This window comes from Heloderma suspectum, chromosome W (assembly GCF_057233095.1).
Source record: "Heloderma suspectum isolate Gila_16-S chromosome W, 16-S_ref, whole genome shotgun sequence".
NCBI lineage: Eukaryota > Metazoa > Chordata > Lepidosauria > Squamata > Helodermatidae > Heloderma > Heloderma suspectum.
This window is the reverse complement of record NC_139475.1, coordinates 66033272-66056230: the sequence shown is the minus strand read 5'-3', so window position 1 is coordinate 66056230 and position 22959 is coordinate 66033272. Positions and strand designations below refer to the sequence as shown.

At 50.3% G+C, this 22959-nt stretch overlaps 1 protein-coding gene across 1 annotated transcript in view; it reads right to left on the bottom strand.

The window, feature by feature from the left end:
* LOC146334113 (acidic leucine-rich nuclear phosphoprotein 32 family member B-like) overlaps positions 1–11062 on the bottom strand; it is a 35102-nt gene extending 24040 nt beyond the window's left edge. Inside the window, exons 1-3 of the mRNA XM_084824925.1 lie at positions 11018–11062; positions 6836–6958; positions 4572–4721 (exon numbers count right to left, since the gene is read on the bottom strand). Of these exons, the coding sequence (XP_084681051.1) occupies positions 4572–4721; positions 6836–6958; positions 11018–11062 (318 nt within the window). The remainder of the gene's footprint in view (positions 1–4571; positions 4722–6835; positions 6959–11017) is intronic.
* Positions 11063–22959: the final 11897 nt, after the last annotated feature.

Sequence of the window (22959 nt, the reverse complement as noted above, 5' to 3'; positions counted from 1 at the left end):
TGCAAGGAGGTCAAATCAGTCCATCCTAAAGGAAATCAACCCTGAGTGCTCATTGGAAGGACAGATACTGAAGCTGAAGCTCAACTATTTTGGCCACCTAATGCGAAGAGAAAACTCCCTGGAAAAGACCCTGATGCTGGGAAAGACTGAAGGCAAAAGGAGAAGGGGACGGCAGAGGATGAGATGGCTGGATAGCATCACTGATGCAATGAATATGGACTTGAGCACACTCTGGGAGAGAGCGCAGGACAGGAAGGCCTGGCGTGCTATGGTCCATGGGGTCACCAAGAGTCGGACACAACTGAACGACTGAACAACAAGCCTGCCTGATAGGCGGAAGCAAGGGGGCATGTGTCCACCTGATGGAGGCAGTGTGGGGGGGGAAGTGTTGGGGGCCAAACTATACAGAGGCTGGGCGGCAGGCGCTGGCGGAGCGCTAGGGGCAGGCCATGCCAGGTAAGGGGAACAAGGGGGAGATGTGTAATATCTGTCCCCTGTCCTGGGCCTGTCCAGAGCCAAAGGATGGCTGGGGAAGGCGTGACTCCATCCTCTGGCCTTCGTCTGCTGCTCTACAATGCCAGGTCTGTTACCCAGAAAACATCGCTCATCCATGACATGATCCGCGACGAGCGTGCGGACCTGGCATGTATTACGGAGGCCTGGCTGGCTGAGGCTGCTGCTCCAACTCTGGCAGCCATGTGTCCAGCTGGATTTTCGTACGCATAGCAGCCGAGGGCTGGGGATCGGGGAGGGGGGTGGCTGATATCTACCGGGAGTCCTTGGTCTTCACCAGACCCCCTCTCCAGGAGACCAAGGTTGTGGAGTGCATGTACTGGAGGTTGGGCCCAAAGGGCAGTCTGGGGATTCTGCTCATGCACCGCCCACCCCGATGCGCGACTGACTCCCTGGCTAAGGTGCTTGTGGTGGTTGAAGCTCGACTCCTTGGCCGAGGTGCTTGAAGCCCCCCTAACTTACTGGTGTTGGGGGGCTTCAAAATACATTCAGAGGCCATCCTCACGGGGGCACATCGGGACTTCATGGAGACCATGGCTTCCCGGGAGCTGCACCCTATTCCAACCGGGCCCACCCATGTAGCCGGTCATGCGCTAGACCTTGTGTTTGTTTCTGGAGAAGCGGGGAGTGACCTAGAAGTCGAGGGTATATCCACCACCCCCTTGTCATGGTCAGAGCACTCTCTGGTGACGTTGGACTTCTCAGTTCCACAACCCCTCCTCAGGGGTGGAGGACCCATTAAAATGGTCCGCCCCAGGCATCTCATGGATCTGAACAGATCCCTGAACACGCTTGGGGATTCTCTGGAGCACACCAACAGCCACTCGGTCAAGACCCTGGTGGGTGGATGGAATGCCGCAATCATTGGGGCATTAGATCGGGTGGCTCCGAAATGCCCTCTCTGCCTGAACAGGGCTCGGACTGCACCATGGCTCAATCCACGGTTACGAGCCGTGATGCAGGAGGTGAGACAGCTGGAGCGCCGGTGGTGGAAGTCTCGCTCCAAAGACGATCAGACACAGGCTAGAGCTGTATCTTCAGCCTATCACAGGGCGGTGAAGGCAGCATATTATGCTGCCTCTATCGCGTCCGCAGAGTGCTGTCCAAGGAGGCTGCCCCAAGTGGTCCGGAGCCTGGTTGGTCCAGTGACTCCGGAACCACTGGAGCATTCCAAGGCCTCCTGTGAGGCCTTGGCAAGGCACTCTATGGATAAAACTGATCGGATCACGAGTGTTATTCCGTGCACCGTGGATACAGTTAGCGAGCGAGAGGCAGCCTGTGGCAAACCAGGTTTGTGGGATCGGTTCCAGCTTCTTCCTTCTGATGAAGTGGACAAGCTGCTTTCATCTGTAAGGCCGACCACCTGCTTACTTGATCCTTGCCCATCTTGGCTCATTATGGGCTGCAGAGAGAGGCTGGGTGAGGGGATCAGGGCGGTGGTGAACGCCTCCCTTGAGGAGGGAGTGATGCCACTAGCCCTCAAGGAGGCAGTGATAAGACCGCTCTTAAAGAAGCCCTCCTTGGATCCCCAAGTTCTGAACAACTTTCGCCCAGTCTCGAATCTGCCATTTTGGGGCAAGGTGATTGAGCGGGTGGTGGCGATGCAGTTGAAGGCACACTTGGAGGAAGCCGATGATCTAGATCCATTTTAGTCGGGCTTCAGGCTTGGGCATGGGACAGAAACGGCCTGGTCACCTTTGGTGGATGATATGAGGAGGGCTGTGGATAGGGGCAAATGCTCCTTCCTTGTTCTCCTCGACCTCTCAGTGGCTTTTGATACCGTTGACCATGGCATCCTCCTGGACCGCCTGGAGGGGTCAGGCACTGGAGACACCATATTACGGTGGTTCCGGTCCTTCCTCTCCGGCAGGTACCAGAGGGTAGAACTGGGAGAGGAGGTGTCAGACCCGTGGCCGCTCACATGTGGGGTGCCACAGGGTTCCATCCTCTCCCCGATACTATTTAACATCTATGTGAAGCCGCTGGGGGCTATCATCTGGAGGTTTGGGGTGCAGTGTCATCAATATGCAGATGACACGCACCTCTACCACTCGTTCAAATCTTCACCAGGGTCCAAATGTCTGGAGACAGTGAGTGGCTGGATGGGGAGGAGTAAGCTGAAGCTGAACCCTGACAAGACCGAGGTACTTCTGGTGGGAGACAAGAGGAGGCTGGGGGAGGTCGACCTGGTGTTGAATGGGGTACGGCTACCCTTGAAAGACCAGGTCCGCAGCCTGGGGGTCATTTTGGACTCCCAGCTGTCCGTGGAGGTGTCAGCTGTGAGTCGGACAGCGCTGTATCAACTCCATCTGATATGGCGGCTGCGCCCCTACCTTCCCAACCATCTGCTCCCATCGGTAGTACATGCCCTGGTCTCCTCTCGTCTAGACTACTGCAATGCGCTCTACGTGGGGTTACCCTTGAAGACGGTTCGGAAGCTCCAGCTGGTGCAGAATGAAGCAGCTCGCCTGATTAAAGGCAGCTGCCAGCGAGATCACATCACTCCAGTGCTGAAGGAGTTGCACTGCCTACCAGTTGTTTTCCGGGCCAAATTGAAGGTGCTGGTTTTGACTTTTAAAACCCTGTGCGGTTCCGGCCCCCTATCTCAAGGAGCACCTCCAGCAACACCAGACAAGCCACTCAACGAGATTGGCCTCGGATGGCCTTCTGTCTGTCCCATCAGCCAGGACAGCTAGGCTGGTGAGGACGAGGGAGAGGGCCTTCTCTGTGGTGGCCCCCACTCTGTGGAACTCCCTCCCTAGGGAACTCCGCCATGCCCCCTCTTTAATGAGCTTCCGCCACGCACTGACAACTTGATTATTCAGGCAGGCGTTCGGGGAGGGTTAGGGTATTTTTAAATAATGTATAATTTTACTGTTTTAAACTGTACCATTGTACATCGCCCAGAGTGGCCGGATGACTGGCCAAATGGGCAATTAAGAAATTTAATAAATACAATTCCCAAGGTTTGTACATATAGCCCCTTCTTTGGTAACTTTTAAATGGAACTCACAAAAAACCTTGACATTTCCATCTGTGTTTTACGAAGGAAAAAAATGGTTATGTCAGGCTTTTAAACTCTACAACATTTCGTTTTGTTGATTCGTATTGTGTGGATTTCAAAATATTATTTTTAATTATGTCCGTAAGCCTCCTTTATATACGCCTTGGAAATAACAATTTCCATGTGAATTTTGGCCAAAACCACAGCTAGAGAAGCTTGCTAGGAATAACTCTCATATTCCTAACCGGCAAGAAGGAACTCTCTCTTTTGTAGATTTGACCAGTGGCAACATTTTCTCATTTTCCCCTTCAAAAGAAGTTAATCCTTTATATGAAGGAGTCAAGGGGCAAACAAATAATGCAGATATAGTCAAGAGCATGGAAATTCGCTCTCAAGAGCAGAAATCTGAGGGGCTAAGTCCTTATGACCAGGTGGAAATCCTGCATGGACCATTCTGGGGCAGCGTTGACTTACAGCATTTACACCCCACCCTTTAACTAAAAATGCTCTGAAAGTCTTAGAAGCCAGAGAGGTGAGGTGAACAGCAGGGAGGAGGGAACTTATACAATGCAAAATGTTTAGTTTATATAGATCACACTTAAAAACAAGGGGGAGGGGTACTGTTTTTCACCCCAACAAACATTTTGAGTGCAGAAGAAACATGTTTGGAAAAAAGGTTTCTTTTTTAATTATCTGGATCAAGAACAGCCAAAGGTTTTCTCCACTGGAGATTTAGTTTATCAGCTGCTAGTTACTGCAGCTGGCTGCTGAAAGCATTCTTTTTAGAGACCAGGATACTAGGAAGAGACAAGCTCGACAGACCCAGAAGCCACCAAGACAAATCTCTCAGCCTCAGCTGCAAATGGAGGCATAACAGAGAACACCCTACATTGTAGGGTCATTGTTAAGGATGACCGTTTTAAGTGTGTGTGAAGTCCTTTAAACACAACCCCTTAGATCTTACAGAGAAGGACGGTTTGGCAATTTCTGAAAGACACATCTCCTTTCTGTCCCGCCAGCAACCCCCGAAAAAATGCCCCGCCCAGCTGCTCACCTTGCGAAGGTTGCTGAGCTTCGGGAGGTTGGAGACAGAAAGGAGGTTGATGTTGATCATGCTGAGGAATTCAAGATTTTTGAAGTCGGAGGAGAGACCGCTGATTTTCCCGTTGTTGGAGCGACAGTTATCCAACACCAGCTCCTTCACCTGGAGAGGTAGACAGGTTTAGAACATGGTTGAAAGCCTCAGAACCACCTGGGCCTCCCCAGATGGCCACATCGCCTGACCCCACCCCCTCGACCACAGATTGTTTGGTGGTTCTAAACTTTTGTGCTGTTCTCCCCCACTCCAAAACATTGAAAAATGCCTCTCCTAAGACTTTGTCATGGGCAGCAAGAGTGAAAAGCTAAAAATTTGGTGTTTTGGTCCCACCCTCTTTTGCTTTCAGCCCCACTCACCACTAGAGGGTCACCCATGGGGCTGTTGAGTGGATGGGGGCATGAAGGCAGCCAGAGACAACCCACACACACAATCCCCACCCCCCAATAAAACCCCATGAACTGGGCAGTATCTAACTTGGTGAATTGTACAACAGGTCAAAAAAAGGACTCACACAGCTGAAGGAGTTTATGAAACTATTTCCAAGCAATGCATCATACTTCAAGCAGACAGGGATGCGGCCACCCCAGTTGACCTGCCAAGTTTCCCCCGCAAAAAATTCAGCCAAAAGTTACCAGAAAAAATACCCCCTCCCCCCGATTTCAGGGAGGGCAACAGGAGGGCCAAATGCTGCCCAGCCCTGGTGTAGACACACCGTGAACCTACAAAGCTCAACCCTGCTTGACTGATAGTTTGCACAACTGCAACGCTGCTAGTCCTCAAACCCTGGTGTGAAAGTAGGCCTAACTAGGCCCTGTAAGTAGATTGGTTCAGGCAAGGTGCCTGATGGGGATGGGAATAAGAGAGAGCGCATGCGCAAGAAATTTCTATACACCAAAGTAACTCATCCCTAAAGATAAGAAGGCCGCTGTGCTGATAAGACTGTGCTGAGCTAAAGTAGCTCTGGAGCATGCGTAGTATATTTTATTTGTTCTCCAACTTTCAGTCTGTAGGAACGCATCCAGATTCTTTTATTTGGAGAAGACACAGTTTTGTCTGTCTCTCCCACGGCCATGACGTGCTTTAATACATTTCTGACTGAACCTGCCTTGGATATTTCCTTAACAATTTGGTGCTGTGACTCAGATCCCAAACGCTGAGGAGAATCGAACCAATTTGGACTGCCATTCGCTGAACATCCGAGAAGCGCGCGCCAAGGTAAGAGACCTTTTGAAACCTCTAAGTCTGGGACTCGGTGTGAGGCTGCCCATGGGACGACTCTGCCTCGGCTGACGGGATACCGCCTTTAAAGAGACAGTCAGTAATTCAAGCACTCCATAAGGTTTGGTTTGGTTTGTGGGTGGGGTTACAGAGGTCCATGGGCTATGGAGTCAGGTGGATGGGAGTTGCCTTGTGTGAACTGAGGTAAAAGGGAGCAGGGCAAATTATAGTCACTGGAGCCTTGTGTGAGTGAGTTTTCCTCCTTCCCTCCATGGTATGAGCCGGCCGGCAAGGCACGGACCTCCTGAATAAATCATTCCTGAATGAACGGAGGTGGCAGTGCGTGACCCGACCTTCCCTTCACTCCCTGCCGTGGTACGAGCTCCCTGGACCACGAGTGACTGACCGTGCCTCCGGTTCAGTGGGAGTCGGTGTCTGACCGTACCTCGGAATTTGGCAGCGCCCTTCCTTTCTCGCAACCTGTGGAGACCTCCTGATGGCTTTCCTGCGTGAATTGAGGGCGGGGTCGGATTCTTCCAAGAAATTCCGCAGCCCCAAAAGGGACGCCTTCAATGTACATGTACAGGAATTACGGGCCTAAGACTTGCAAGTTTGGGACCAATGGGACTTGACCCGTCCAAACAATGTCCCTTGGTTGGGACCTTTGATTTGGACAGAACTGCGCCTTTAAAGGGGGCCTGGGAGTCGGGGTCCAAGGTGGCACAGGGTCAATGGGAAGGCATTCTTGGATTGGTGTGCTGAGACGGCAAAAAGGTCAACTAAGTCCCGGGGAGCGGCGTCTTAACTGAAAGGCTAAGAGCACATCAGAAATACGTTCCAGCATTGCTGCCACTTTTCTGTAGCCAAGCTGAGCGTAAGACAACTAAGTGTCCCCACTGGCCTGGCCAGCCGATGGAAACACTTCACACCTCCCCCTCCTCCCCCGCACTTCTAAGAGAGCCCAGAGGTTTGCAACTTTTCTTTCTATTGACCAGAGAGACCTTCTGTGTGAGCTTGGTCGCACTGTCTTTGCTGCCTGACGGAGTACATTCAGATACTCCTGAGCCACTTCCCGGGTCTTGCGAAGCTGAATCTGCTTCCGCTGCTCCAAAACAAGCGCTGGGCTAAAACAACTTGGGCTTCCCGATTATTCCGTTCACTCTCCTCTGTTATGAGAAAAAACGACTCTTGTGCTCGTAGTGTGCTTACCTAAAAACAGAGATAAGAACCGACCAGTAACACATTACGGTACTTTCCCTGATGCTGCAGCCGCTGCCCTCCTTGTTCCAGCCTCCGAAAATACTGTGTTACGTTCCCCCTTAACTCCTTGTGTACCTCGCCCAGTGGCAGCTCTTCCACTTAAAGCAAAGGCTCAGCACCTATCTCAGTCACGCCTCTCCAGGTATGACATTTTGCGTCTCTCTCGCAGTCATGTTACAGTGCAGCGTTGCTCCACTCTAAATCCTGCTTCTTTGCTGCCTGATGCTTCTGAAAGTATCCCTTACGATTGTTTGGAGGTGGCTGAGCACCTAGCAAAGCCACGTCCAGACTTGTCAGAAGAGCCGCTGACTAAGGTAGATGGTGTGTACTTTGTGGAAGCGTCCTGTCAAAGGAACGCTGAAGAGAGATGCTGTCTGCGCTCCCCGTCTTGTAACAGAACAAAACTCTTTTGCCTAACTGTGCTTCTGCTCAAGTGGCAAGACTTCTCGCCCTCGCTAGGGCTGCTGCCTCATGCCTTTCAGCAATAAACGAGTCTCCCATGGCAACTGTTGAAGGTGATGCACAGCTCCGAAATCAGGCCCAGATGTTGAAAAAGAGGAGCGGAGACTGGCTGCTTGTCCTCAGTACACTGACCATTTGTGGCGCTCCGCGGACGGCCGCCCGGTAGCGCCCATGGTCCTTCTTCCCCGCCTTGCAGTAGCAGATAAGAAGGGCAGAGTCGGCTGCGTCAGCCCTAGGGATGTACGAAAGTCACTTACCTTTCTGCGTCTTATGTTGATGGTGGGGGGGGAGGCGTTCCGTCCCTCCCCCCCGAAATCCTCAACGGGGGGGGAGGCGATCCATTCCTCCCCCCCCCCGGGAATCCTCGAACGGCCGGCTGTGCTCCGCGGAGCAGCCGGCCAGGCCCAGCCACGCCAGAGCCGTCCGCAGCTGGATTTCCGGCCGCCGAGGGCTCTGGGAAAAAAAACCCAAAAACCCGCGAACGCAAATGGTGGCGGCTACAGCCACCGTCATAGAATCATAGAATCATAGAATCATAGAATAGTAGGGTTGGAAGGGGCCTACAAGGCCATCGAGTCCAACCCCCTGCTCAATGCAGGAATCCAAGTCAGAGCATCCCCGACAGGTGGCTGTCCAGCCTCGTCTTAAAGGCCTCCAGTGCGGGAGAGCCCACCACCTCCCCAGGTAATTGGTTCCATTGCCGTATTGCTCTGACACTCAGGAAGTTTTTCCTGATGTTCAGCCGGAATCTGGCTTCCTGTCACTTGAGCCCATTCTTCCGTGTCCTGCACTCTGGGATGATCAAGAAGAGATCCTGGCCTTCTTCTCTGTGACAACCTTTCAAGTACTTGAAGAGTGCTATCATATCTCCCCTCAGTCTTCTCTTCTCAAGGCTAAACATGCCCAGTTCTTTCAGTCTCTCTTCATAGGGCTTTGTTTCCAGTCCCCTGATCATCTTTGTTGCCCTCCTTTGAACCCTCTCCAGCTTGTCTGCATCCTTCTTAAAGTGTGGTGCCCAGAACTGGACACAGTACTCCAGATGAGGCCTAACCAGTGCTGAGTAGAGGGGAACTAGTACTTCCCGGGATTTGGAAGCGATGCTTCTATTAATGCAGCCCAAAATAGCATTTGCCTTTTTTGCAGCCACATCACATTGTTGGCTCATATTCAGCTTGTGATCGACGACAATTCCAAGATCCTTCTCGCTCGTAGTGTGGTTGAGCCACGTATCCCCCATCTTGTAACTGTGCATTTGGTTTCTTTTTCCTAGGTGCAGAACTTGGCATTTGTCCCTATTAAATGCCATTCTGTTGTTTTCTGCCCAGCACTCCAGTCTATCCAGATCACTTTGAATTTTGTTTCTGTCTTCCAAAGTATTAGCTATCCCTCCCAATTTTGTGTCATCTGCAAATTTGATCAGCATTCCCTGCACCTCCTCCTCCAAGTCATTAATAAAAATGTTGAAGAGCACTGGGCCCAGGACTGAGCCCTGCGGTACCCCGCTCGTTACCTCTCCCCAGCTTGAGAAGGTCCCATTGATAAGCACTCTTTGAGTCCGATTCTGTAGCCAACTGTGGATCCACATGATCGTTGTTTCATCTAGCCCACTTCGAGCAAGTTTGCTCATCAGGATATCATGGGGCACTTTGTCGAAAGCTTTGCTGAAGTCGAGGTATATGATGTCTACAGCATTCCCACGGTCTACAAGGGAGGTGACTTGATCAAAAAATGAGATCAGATTTGTCCGTCATTTGTGTTCCTTCTTTTTGGCTGTCTTAAACTACGTAAATATTTACGTAGACTATGACGGTGAAAGTAAAGGGGAACGCAAATAGCGTAGTGGGTGCTATTTGCCTCCCTTTTTCATTCACCGTTTTAGCCTACGTAAATCTTTACGTAGGCTAAAACGGCAAATCAAAAGGGGACGCAAATAGCGCCTGCTATGCTATTTGCTTTCCCCTTTATTTTCGCCATCATAGTCTATGTAAATATTTACGTAGACTAAGACGGCCAAAAATAAGGAACACAAATGGCGGCGGCTGTAGCCGCCACCATTTGCGTACGCGGGTTTTTGGGTTTTTTTTAAACCCAGCCATGATAGGCTACGTAAATCTTTACATAGCCTATCACATTGTGTGTGGTTTTTTTTTACACAAGACTGAAAATGGCGGTGGCGGCAGCCAGTCGGAAGACCAGCCGCCGCCGCTGCTGAAGCCGCCGCCGGAGCCACTGCCGCCCGGAAGATCCGCCCCAGGTAAGTCTCATCCCGGGGGGGATCCACGGGGGGGCAGGCCATTCCGCCACGGAGTTCGGGGGGCCGAATGCACTGGCATTTGGCCTCACCGAGATCCGTGGCGGAATTCTGTGCCATCCCTAGTCAGCCCCCTCAGGGGTGAAGGTGCCACAAAGATCTAGATCAAGCAAGTCGCATGAATGTGAATAATGTGTTTGATGTACTCGGTAACTTCGATTTTGCTTCTGCTTTTAGAGAAAATGTTTTTATATCCGTATTTGTGCCTATTGTTCCTGCCATGTGCGAGTGTGAGCTTTTTACTCCTCTTAGAACATCATCCTATGCATGCGTAGACAGAGAAAAGGCCTACCAGGCCTACAACTCCCATCATGCCCGAGCCAGCATTGCTGGCTTGGGCATGGTGGGAGTTGTAGGCCTTCTCTCTGTCTAAACATGCATAGGATTGCACCCTTAGTCATCAAATGTCTGCCCTCTAGGTAGGGATGTACGAAAGTTACCGTTTCATGGATCTGCTTTGAGGTGGGGGGGGAGGCGCTCCGTCCCTCCCCCCGGAGTCCTGCCCAGCCGGCTCCACTCTGTGAGGATTCCACGGAGCTGCCGGCTGGCTCTGCCAGCAGCCGGACATCCGGCCGCTGGGTAGCAGGGATGCAAATGGCAGCTGCTGTAGCTGCTGCCGTTTGCATCCCTGTATTCAATCGTGATAGGCTATGTAAAGACTTACATAGCCTATCACGTCTGGGTTAAAAAAAAAAAAACATGTATGGAAATGGCGGCGGCTACGATGGCTGCCATTTGCGTTCCTTATTTTTGGCCATCTTAGTCTACGTAAATATTTACGTAGACTATTAGGGCAAAAATAAAGGGTCCGGAACATCTGCCCCAGGTAAGTCTCATCCCGGGGGGTATCCACGAGGGGGTGGCAGGCATTCGGTCTCACTGAAATCCATGGCGAAATTCTCCGCCATCCCTATGCTCAGTCCTGACTGGGCTGATGGCCCCCTTATTTTTATTTTCTCTAAATATTTTTGTACTTCTACAAACTCTGGGGTTTCTCCAAGCCTGATGATACCTCTGTCTTGTTTCAGCTAAAAAAAGGATCGGCACTCACCCTTGGACATTGCTAATAGATGATGGTGTGTGTGTGTGTGTTCAGGATAATATACATTTTTAGCAGTAGCAACAGAGGCAGTAGCCAACAGCTGCCCACCACAGCTGCCCCCTCCAACTTGAATTCCACCAAGAGGAAACCCATTACCAGAAGCCTTGCTGTTATGCTCAGAAGCTTTATAGCCCTGCTGAGACTTTGCCTGGGCCAGCTTTGACACCCTCGACTCATTTATCGCCTCAGTTTAAACAGATCCCATTTAGTTAATCCACGTACTGTCCATAAAAAGTACTTGACTTCCCTCCTTCCTTCCTTCCTTCTTTCCTTCCTTCCTTCCTCACTCACTCACTCACTCACTCACTCCCACCCATACAGCCCATGGAGAAATCACTTTTCAGATGTCCACAGCTGAGTCAGCTCAGCCCCCTGTCCAAGCCTGCTTACATTCCTGGAGCTCTCTGGATGGAGGCTGAAATGGAGTCCTATCTGCGCTGTTGCCCTTACCTGAACCAGGTGGCCTCCACTGAAGAGTTGCCACATTAGCCAATTAGCTACCTGCTCTGAAAGTTGGAGGTTTCTTTTCCCCACAGTCCCATTTTTCTAGCTGCTGCCTTAAAAAAAAAAAAAAGGCAAAGCAAAGGAGGAGGAGAAAGAGAAAGCAAGCAAGCTGTTGATAGATTGAAAGGCAATCTGTTTAGACAGGGTATCAAAGTACCCCTTCCCTGTAGATCTCTGGATACCAGAATCCATGCCTTGAGACTAGAGAAGTACAAGAGTTAGGGATGTACAGATTTTTCATGCAGAAAAATATGTGAATAGTTACGTAAGAGGTTTTGTAACAATTTACATGATTTACCTTAGTACGTAACGTTTATTGCATTGTCCCCCATTCCATTACACTTTTCCTCAGCAAAAACTTGCATATTTTCCTACAAACTTCAGGAAAGTAAAAAGAAAATTCAAAAGTCCACAGACTCTGCATGGCCTGAGGGGGTCGCTCCACAGTCGATTCCACAAGTCAGATTCTTAGGATTCTGAGCTCATTTTAGTCTGTCTCAAATTTCTCCAGCATCCCTACTGGTGGGCAGAGCTTAGAAGATTGTGGGAGTTTCAGGTGAAGCTAGAGCTGAGTGAAGGTGGAGCACAGAATAATCTAGGAAGTTGGTAAAGGGTGGAGTCTGATGGTGTCAGGGTTGCCCCTGAGCATATAGAGTGCCAGAGCAGTTCAGATTCTGAGGAAGAGCTGGAACACGTGGGGGAGGAACTCTCCCAGGCTTCGGAGGCACAGCTGGACGGAGAGGCCCCCCTTCACACTTCCCTGGGAGTGATAGCGAACGGGGGGAGGCGAGGGAAGGACAAGCTGAACTCTTAGACGCAAGGCGCAGGCGCGGGCACAAGCGGGGAGTCGCAGGGGCGGAACTTCGGCGCTCTGCCCGATTGGCTCGGCGTCAGCAGCTGTGCCCGGGCGAGTCACGGCAGAGGGGGAGATCTCCCCCTCCCACCCCTTAAGTTAAGAGAGCTTGCCGCCTCAGAGTTTAGGAACAACAGAGCTTAGGAACAACAGCACATGTGGCGTGGCGATAAGGAATATGATTAAATTCTCAGTGAAAAAACCTCTGCCCTTTTTGACTGTCAAATGTATACAAAGCTGTTGACTCCGGAGAAAACAGATAGGTGTGCGTGTGTGTGTGTCTTTAAGACACTGTATTATGAAAGAATACCAGCTCAGCCTGATTTGGGATCATTTGAAATACTGTATTCTGTAGGAATAAGGGAGGAAAAACCTCTCTTTTTGTAATGATGATAGAACAAGGAGAGGGGGAGAAAATATTGAATGTTTAGAATGGCGAACTTGAATGCCAGCATCCTGTGCCCAAACAGAAGGAGCTAGCAGTGTTTTTCTTATGTAAAACATTTCACCATCTCAGCAGAGCAAGCGACTTAGGGATGTACAAAAGTCACTTACCTTTTAACGAAATTGATTCGAGGTGGGGGGGAGGCGCTCCGTCCCTCCCCCCGAAATTCTGGCCGGGGGGGGAGGTGCTCCGTCCCTTCCCCCCGAATCCTGGCCAGCTGGGTCCGCAAATGGTGGCAGCCATAGCCGCCGCCGTTTGCGTCCCTGCAGTCAGCCGTGATAGGCTACGTAAATCTTTACGTAGCCTATCACTTTTTTTTTTTTTTAACTTGGAAATGGTGGCGGTGGCAGCCGGTCGGAAGACCGGCCGCCACAGCCGCCAAACCGCTGCCGCCAAACCGCTGCTGGAGCCGCCGCTGGAGCCGCCACCACCAGGAAGATTCACCGAAGGAAAGTCCCGTCCCGGGGGGTGGCAGGGGGGGTGGCAGACCGTTTCACCACTGATTTCGGGGGGCCGAATGCGCTGGCATTCGGCCTTCCCGAGATTCACGGCAAAATTCTCTGACATCCCTACTTCTGATCCTAAATATTTTGAAGGGGAGAGGATTAATTCCCAGTGAGGTGAAGAATACAGGAGGGAGAAGAGAGGGGAAGGGAGAAATAGAAAGATTAGGTGCTTGTGTAAATAACAATCAGCCCTGTTGGCTTGGCCCAATCCTTTGGGTCTTGCTTGTGCCAAAAAATTGATATGCACCCCTGAAGGAGCTACAGGGAGGGATGTGGGTTTGAATTGTACACCAGCTTAGATGTGGACTCCTTCATGGGCCTCTTTAGCTGCAGCTACATTTTTCCTTCTTTTTTATGCATGTACCATAGAAATACAAAATGCAACTCTAGCAGGTGATTGAAAATATATGTTAATAGCTACCCTGCTAAATGCTCTCTCTGCCTGAGCTGGGAGAGAACATGCGCTGCCCAGTGGAGGCTGGTGGTTCTGATTTTGGCAGGGCTGTGAATCTATTCTGGGTTTTAGTCAGCACCAGCCAGAACTCTAAAGGAGGTATCCAAGGTGCTGACCCTATTTTGGTGATAGGGTTCAACACCTTGGATAGCACCTTTAGAGTTCTGGTTGGTTCTGACTGAAACCCAGAATGGACCCACAGCCCCACCAAAATTGGAGCCATCAGCCTCCGCTGATGCTGCCGCCAGATCTGCATTACACCCCTTCCCTCCACCACATTGTGCTCCCCTTCCCCCATTGGATGCCCCTTGCATCTCCACACATGACCCCAACAACTTTCCCTTCCCTTCCCCCGCTGTCACTGAATTGGCTCCCTACCACCTGAGGTACGTCACCCTGTTTCATGGGAGGTCCAGCCCTGGTTAATAGAGATGGCAAGAAAAAGTGATTTAACCCAAAATGTGTGAATGTGAATTAGGGATGTTGGAGGAATCTGGTCGGGGGGGTGGAGCTTGACAAGCTTTCATCTGCTTAGCCCACTGGATTTCAGCTTGCCTTCTGCTAGCTGGCTTGGCCTGGTCTGCAGTGAGTCAGGCCAACTAGTGGAGTTTGGGTGTTTTAAAATTTGCGCAAATTACACCTGCACTTTGCATAATTTGTGCAAATTGCACAAATTCTGGCTCCAATTGGCACAATTTTTTCCAGCTGTAATTTGCACAAATTACAGCCAACACACAAAAAATATACACAAAACCGCCCCGGAGTTTGGGGGAAAGCTGCAGCTAAGGTCCCAAATGCAAGCTGAGTCGGTCACGCCATGGAACTCCATTGTGCCCAAAAAGGGCTGGATTTCCCGGAAACGGACTTCCCTCCCAATAATTTGAATGGAAGCAGTTTCAAAAAACTAGGGATATACGAAAGTCACTTACCTGTTCATGGATTATGTTGATGGTGGGGGGGGAGGTGCTCCGTTCCTCCCCCCCGGAATCCTCCATGGCTGGCTGTGCTTCCCGGCAGCTCCGCGGAGCAGCCGGCCAGGCCAGAGCCATCTGCAGCTGGATTTCCAGCTGTGGAAGGCTCTGGGTAAAAAAAAAAAACCACGTACGCAAATGGCGGCAGCTACAGCTGCCACCATTTGCATTCCTTATTTTTGCCCATCTTAGTCTACGTAAATATTTACGTAGACTGTGATGGTGAAAATAAAGGGGAATGCAAATAGTGTAGCAGGTGCTGTTTGTGTCCCTTTTTGAGTTGCCGTTTTAGCCTACGTAAATATTTATGTAGGCTAAAATGGCGAATCAAAAAGGGACGCAAATAGCACCTGCTACGCTATTTGCGTTCCCCTTATTTTCGCCATCATAGTCTATGTAAATATTTATGTAGATTAAGAGGGCAAAAATAAGGAACGCAAATGGCGGTGGCTGTAGCCGCCACCTTTTGCGTAAGCGTTTTTTTTTTTTAACCCACCCAGCCATGATAGGCTGCATAAAGATTTACGTAGCCTATCACGTCGTGTTTTTTTTTTAAACCTAGTCATGATAAGCTACGTGAATCTTTACATAGCCTATCACGTCTTTCTTTTTCTTTCTTTCTTTTTTTTTTTACAAGAGTGGAAATGGCGGTGCTGGTGGCAGCTGGTTTGGAAGACCAGCTGCCGCCGCAGCCACTGCCGCCCGGAAGATCCACCCCAGGTGAGTCTCGCCCCAGGGGGGATCCGTGGGGGGGTGGGGGGGGCAGGCCGTTCCGTCACAGATTTTGGGGGGCCGAATGCACTGGCATTCGGCCTCACCGTGATCCGTGGCAGAATTCTCTGACATCCCTACACAAAACCCTCCCCAGCATAGTTTCAGTGAGTCCTTTCACCATTTTGATAGTGCATCTATTCAGGAGTGAGCCCCATTAGTTCATTAGGATGCCCGAGAAATCCAAGACAGATTAAAATGAGTTTGGATTGCTATGGATTCAATCCACATTTTCCACTGCCGAACGGCCTCTCACACAGACTTTCAGGCCATTTTTAACTTTCCAAAAAGGTATGCAAATTGATTTGTTGGAAAGTTTGAACCTTACTTGAAAATACACATATGCCATTCTGAGAAATTATGCAAACATGTATGCCATTTAAAATAAAGTTTAATACTTCTCCAGTCTCTCTTCAACCTCCACATAAAACTCTTTTTTGTGTGCTAAATCTTACCTACTACTGGAAATTATGTGTATTGCTGCAAAACCTATGCAGGAATTCTTGTGTACTTTTCCATAGCGTCCCCCACACATACACACACCAAAACAATGACCCCATCTGTGAATGGACAACAGAACAAATGATGTGTGATGATCCACAAAACACACACAGAATGGATTCCACAAAATCCAGACATCCCTAGCTCAATTGGACAGCGTACTGGAACTTCAGAACTGCTCTTGCTGCGGCTGCTCCCTCAGGTGAAAATCAGCTCCAGAAAAAAAACCAGAACACTTGTCTTAATCAAAGAATTGCCTTCAGTCTCAGAGTCTGAATCGATGCTCTGATATAGTTTCTTCCCAGATGCTGTGCAGAGCCGGGATGTCTGCATCAGATACTAAAGAAGGAAGAATGTTATGGATTTCATCCAAGCCACACTCTTATTGAGATGTCCAATGCAGTCTCTGGCCAACTGAGATGGGTGTTTGGATTTCCAGAGAGGAAAAATCTTCCCACCTGGATCACTTCTAAATCCCCATGCTTCTCCATCAAACTCCCTGGCTCAATTTCAAATCATCAGTGGTTGTGGAAAGGGGGTGGGGCCAGAGGAAGTGGGAGTGGCTTTATGGGGACCACCGGTGGGATAGGTCAAGCCCAGGAGGCTAGCTTCTGCATTCCTGCTTTATTGAGAAGTGGTAATGATACTTGAATATTTCAAGTCTCCCAGTGCAGAGGAGGAAATGTAGGACAGAGGTGAATGAGCTAAATGGAGGGGAAGAGACAACATGCCCCTGGATGGGTGAGGACAGAGAGCTATGATTCCTCAGCATTAAGTTGCAGAGCAGCTGAGATCTAGGGATGTACGAATCCCTTACCTTGCTCCACTGAGGGGCATCCACAGTGGGGGGGAGGCGCTCCATCCCTCCCCCCAGAATCCTCGACAGGGGGGAGGCACTCCGTCCTGCTCCCCAGAATCGTGCCCGGCCGACTCCGCTCTGCAGCCAGGCCACAGAGCTGCTGGCCAGCTCTGGCCGCCCGCAGCCAGACATCTGGCCGCTGGGCAGCCCTGCAGGGACGCGAATGGCGGCTGTCGTAGCTGCCACCATTTGCATCCCTGTATTGAGCCGTGATAGGCTATGTAAATATTTCCGTAGCCTATCACGGCAGAGGGAAAAACCCCAGCGTACGCAAATGGCAGCAGCTACCGCCATTTGTGTACGCTGGGGTTCCCTCCCCCCCGCCATGATAGGCTATGTAAATACTTACTTATTTACTTACTTACTTACTTATTTATTTCATTTCTATACTGCCCAATAGCCGAAGCTCTCTGGGCAGTTCACAAAAATTGAGACCAAAGAGCACTCAATAAAACAATTTAAAATATATAGAACATTAAAGCCACAATATAACAATGCAACCACAATAAAACCTAGCAGCAGTGCAGGAGTTTAAAATACAGATTTAAAACAGCAAAGCTAACAGACTAAACAGCTAAAATGCCTGGGAAAATAAAAAGGGCTTCACCTGGTGCCGGGAGGAATACAATGTAGGCGCCAGGCGAACCTCACTAGGGAGCTCATTCCACAGCCGGGGTGCCGCAGCAGAGAAAGCCCTCCTCCTAGTAGCCCCCCGCCTCACTTCCTTTGGCAGGGGCTCGCGGAGGAGGGCCGCTGAGGATGACCTTAGGGTCCGGGCAGGCACATATGGGAGGAGGCCTTCCTTCAGATAGCCTGGCCCCAAGCCGTTAAGGGCTTTGAACGTTAACACCAGCACTCTGAATCGGGCCCGGAAATGGACCGGCAGCCGGTGCAGCTGGAAAAGTACCGGCGTAATGTGAGCTCACTGGCCAGTCCCTGTGAACAGTCTTGCTGCCCTATTTTGGACCAGCTGAAGTTTCCGGACCGTTTTCAAAGGCAGCCCCACGTATAACGCATTGCAGTAATCCAGACGGGAAGTTCTCAGAGCGTGGATCACTGTAGCTGGGCTCTCTCTGTCCAGAGAAGGGCGTAGCCGGTATACCAGCCTAAGCTGATAAGAGGTGCTCCGTGCCACCGAGTTCACCTGTGCCTCAAGCGACAGTTCTGGGTCCGAGAGCACCCCCAAACTACGAACCTACACAAATGGCGTCCCTCCATTAGCCCTGATAGGCTACATAAGTATTTACATAACTTATCGCGGATTGAAGAGGAGGAAGCGAATGGCGGCCACAGGACGGCCACCATTCTCAAAGCAGCGCAGACAGGAGCAGGTAAGTGCTCCATTTCGCGCGCCTTTCGTGGGGGGGGCAAGGGCTTCGTTCTGCGATGGATTTCGGGGGGCCGAATGCACTGGCATTCGGCCTCACCAAGATCCTTCGCGGAATTCTCTGACATCCCTACTGAGATTTTGCAAAGGGCTTTGTATGATCCTAATACATTCACTTCTTGCAGAGCAATCCTTGGTCTTCTGGAATAACACTAAGAGTGGCAGAAAGGGAGGGTGGAAGAGGAGAAGGGAGAAAATTGTGTGGCAACAAAGGACGGAAGATGAGATGGCAGCCAGGTCCTACACACAGCAGCACACATGAACCTAGTCCTCATTGAGGTGGCAAAACTGTGTCTGGGCTGGACTACCTCAGCCTGCAGTTTAGGGCTGATCTGGCAAGGCTGCTCAATACAATTTAAAAAAAAAAAAATCCCTGTGTATAGAAAAGTAGAACAATTAGGGATGTCAGAGAATTCCGCCACGGATCTCGGGGAGGCCGAATGCCAGTGCATTTGGCCCCCCGAAATAGGTGGCAGAACAACCTGCCCCCCTGCCCCCCCGGGACGAGACTTACCTGGGGTGGATCTTCCGGGCGCCGGCAGCTCCAGCGGCGGTTTGGCGGCAGTGGCTGCGGCGGCCGGTCTTCTGACCGGCTCCCACCGACACCATTTCCAGTTAAAAAACAAACAAACCTGTGATAAGCTACGTAAATGTTTACATAGCCTATCACGTCTGACTTAAAAAAACAACAATGCGCGTACGCAAATGGCGGCAGCTACGGCCGCCGCCATTTGCGTTCCTTATTTTGGCACATCTTAGTCTACGTCAAGATTTATGTAGACTAAGACGGTGAAAATAAGGGGAACGCAAATAGTGGAGCAGATCCAGAATTCAATGGGCTTTGAAATGCTTTCTCACAAAAGGATTCAAGAAGTGTATTTATACATTCATTTCTAGACTGCCCAATAGCCGAAGCTCTCTGACTGGTTCACAACAGTTAAAGCCATAAAATACAACAACACGATAAAACAGAATATAAAAGCTGTAAAAGTTTAAAACTCCAGAATAAAACCCAGCAGGAGAGAAAAGATCTAAAAATTGTTGTTGTTGTTGCTATTCAGTCGTTCAGTCGTGTCCGACTCTTCGTGACCCCATGGACCATAGGACGCCAGGCCTTCCTGTCCTGCGCTCTCTCCCGGAGCGTGCTCAAGTCCATATTCATTGCATCCGTGATGCTATCTAGCCATCTCATCCTCTGCCGTCCCCTTCTCCTTTTGCCTTCAATCTTTCCCAGCATCAGGGTCTTTTCCAGAGAGTTTTCTCTTCGCATTAGGTGGCCAAAATATTTGAGCTTCAGCTTCAGTCTCTGTCCTTCCAATGAGCAGTCAGGGTTGATTTCCTTTAGGATTGACTGATTTGACCTCCTTGCAGTCCAGGGGATGCGTAAGAGTCTTCTCCAGCACCACAGTTCAAAAACATCAATTCTTCGGCGCTCAGCCTTCCTTATTGTCCAGCTCTCACAGCCATACGTTTAGGGATGTATGAAAGTGACTTACCTTTAACGAAATTTGATTTGAGGTGGGGGGGAGGCGCTCCGTCCCTCCCCCCGAAATTCTGGCCGGGGGGGGAGGCGCTCCGTCCCTCCCCCCCGAAATTCTGGTGGGGGGGAGGGGGAGGCGCTTCGTCCCTCCCCCCCGAATCCTGGCCGGCCAGGTGCGCAAATGGCAGCGGCCATAGCCGCCGCCGTTTGCATCCCTGCAGTCAGCCGTGATAGGCTACGTAAATGTTTACGTAGCCTATCAAGGCTGATTTAAAAGGAAAAAAAAATGTGCGTACGCAAATGGTGGTGCCCATGGGCGCTGCCATTTGCGTACGCGCGTTTTTTCTTCTTCTTTTAAATCAGCCATGATAGGCTACGTAAACATTTACGTAGCCTATCACGGTATTTTTTTTTAAATCTAGCCGTGATAGGCTACGTAAATCTTTACGTAGCCTATCACGTGTTTTTTTTTTTACCGGAAATGGTGGCAGCGGCACCGCTGCTGAACCGCCGCCAGAGCCGCCACTGCCAGGAAGATTTGCCCAAGGTAAGTCCCATCCCAGGGGGTGGCAGGGGGGTGGCAGACCGTTTCGCCACCGATTTCGGGGGGCCGAATGTGCTGGCATTCGGCCTCCCCGAGATTCGTGGCGAAATTCTCTGACATCCCTACATACGTTACTACTGGGAAAACCATAGCTTGATTAGATGGACCTTTGTCGGCAAGGTGATGTCTCTGCTTCTTACTATGCTCTCTAGGTGTGCCATAGCTTTCCTCCCAAGGAGCAAGCGTCTTTTAATTTCATGGCTACAGTCACCATCTGCAGTGACCTTGGAGCCCAAGAAAATAACATCTGTTACTGCTTCCATTTCTTCCCCTTCCATATGCCAAGAAGTGATGGGGCCAGATGACATGATCTTCATTTTTTTAATGTTGAGTTTCAAACCAGCTTTTGCACCCTCCTCTTTCACCCTCAACAAGAAGCTCTTTAGATCCTCTTCACTTTCTGCCATTAGGGTGGTATCATCTGCATATTGGAGGTTGTTGATAATTCTCCCAGCAATCTTAATTCCGACCTGTGATTCATCCAACCTGGCGTTTCTCATGAGGAACTCTGCATATAAGTTAAATAAGCAGGGTGACAATATGCAGCCTTGTCGTACTCCTTTCCCAATTTGGAACCAATCGGTTGTTCCATCTCTGGTTCTTACTGTTGCTTTTTGACCCTTGTACAGCTTTCTCAGGAGACAGGTAAGGTGGTCTGGTACTCCCATCTCTTTCAGAATTTGCCAGAGTTTGTTGTGATCCACACAATCAAAGGCTTTAGCGTAGTCAATAAAGCAGAAATAGACGTTTTTCTGGAATTCTCTTGCTTTCTCCATGATCCAGCAAAAGTTGGCGATTTGATCTCTAGTTCCTCTGCCTCTTCGAAACCCAGCTTGTACTTCCGGTAGTTCTCGGTTCACATACCGCTGAAGCCTAGCTTGTAGGATTTTGAGCATCACCTTGCTGGCATGTGAAATGAGCACAATTGTACAGTAGTTTGAACACTCTTTGGCATTGCCCTTCTTTGGAATTGGAATGTAAACTGACCTTTTCCAGTCTTGTGGCCACTGTTGAGTGTTCCAAATTTGTTGGCATATTGAGTGCAGCACTTTAACAGCATCATCTTTTAGGATTTTAAATAGCTCAGCTGGAAGACTGTCATCTCCGCTAGCTTTGTTGTTACTAATGCTTCCTAAGGCCCACTTGACTTCACTCTCGAGGATGTCCGGCTCAAGTTCAGTGACCGCACTATCATGGCTATCAGGGACATTCAGATCTTTCCTGGATAGTTCTTCTGTGTATTCTTTCCACCTCTTCTTAATCTCATCTGCTTCTAGGGATGGCCGAGAATTTCTCCCCAAATCTTTGGGGAGCCGAGCGCCAACGCATTCAGCCCCCCGAAATTGGTGGTGAAATTTTCCGCCCCCCCCGCCAGGATGGGACTTAACTTTGGCGAATGTCCCTCCCAGCGGTGGCTCCTGGCGGCGGTTCGTCGGCATTTCGTCGGGGGCGGAGGCAGCAGCCAGTCTTCCGACCGGCTTCCGCCGCCGCCATTACAAAGTGTAAAAAAAACCCAAAACCCCGTGCTAGGCTACGTAATGATTAATGTAGCCTATCACAGCTAGATTTCCAAAGTCAGCCGTGATAGGCTACGTAACGATTTACGTAGCCTATCACAGCTGACTTTGGAAATCTAGCCATGATAGGCTACGTTAATCGTTACGTAGCCTATCACGTTTTGTTTTTTTTTTTACACTTTGTTTCGCGGCCGGGGAGACAGGGCGCTTCTCCCCGGCCTGAATTTCGGCCGGGCGAGGCGGGACTCCTCCCCCCCCTCACCTGAACTTCGGGGGGAGAAGCGAAGCACCTCCCCCCCACCGCGAAGCACTCCTGCGAAAAGGTAAGTGACTTTCGTACATCCCTATCTGCTTCTGTTAGGTCCCTGCCTTCTTTGTCCTTTATCATGCCCATCTTTGCACAAAACGTTCCTTTGAGATCTCCGATTTCCTTGAAGAGATCTCTAGTCTTTCCCATTCTGTTGTTTTCCTCGATTTCTTTGCATTGTTCATTGAAGAAGGCCTTCTTGTCTCTCCTTGCTATTCTCTGGAACTCTGCATTCAGTTGGATATATCTTCCCCTTTCTCCATTGCTTTTCGCTTCCCTTCTTTCGTCAGCTACTTGTAAAGCCTCATCAGACAGCCACTTTGATTTCTTGCATTTCTTTTTCTTTGAGTTGCTGCCTCCTGAACAATGTTACGGACCTCCGTCCATAGTTCCTCAGGCACTCTGTCTATCAGGTCTAATCCCTGAAATCTATTCCTCACCTCCACTGTATATTCATAAGGGATATGATTTAGGTCATACCTGTATGGTTTAGTGGTTTTCCCTACATTCTTCAATTTAAGCCAAAATTTTGCAAGAAGCACCTTATGATCTGAGCCACAGTCAGCTCCAGGTCTTGTTTTTACTGACTGTATGGAGCTTCTCCTAGGGATGTACGAAAGTGACTTACCTTTCCACGGATTATGTTGATGGTGGGGGGGGCGCTCCGTCCCTCCCCCCGGAATCCTGGCTGCGGGGGGAGGCGCTCCGTTCCTCCCCCCCGGAATCGTGGCCAGCCGGCTGTGCTCCGCAGCGATTCTGTGGAGCTGCCGGCCGGCTCGGCCAGCAGCCGGACATCCGGACGCTGGCTAGCAGGGATGCAAATGGCAGTGG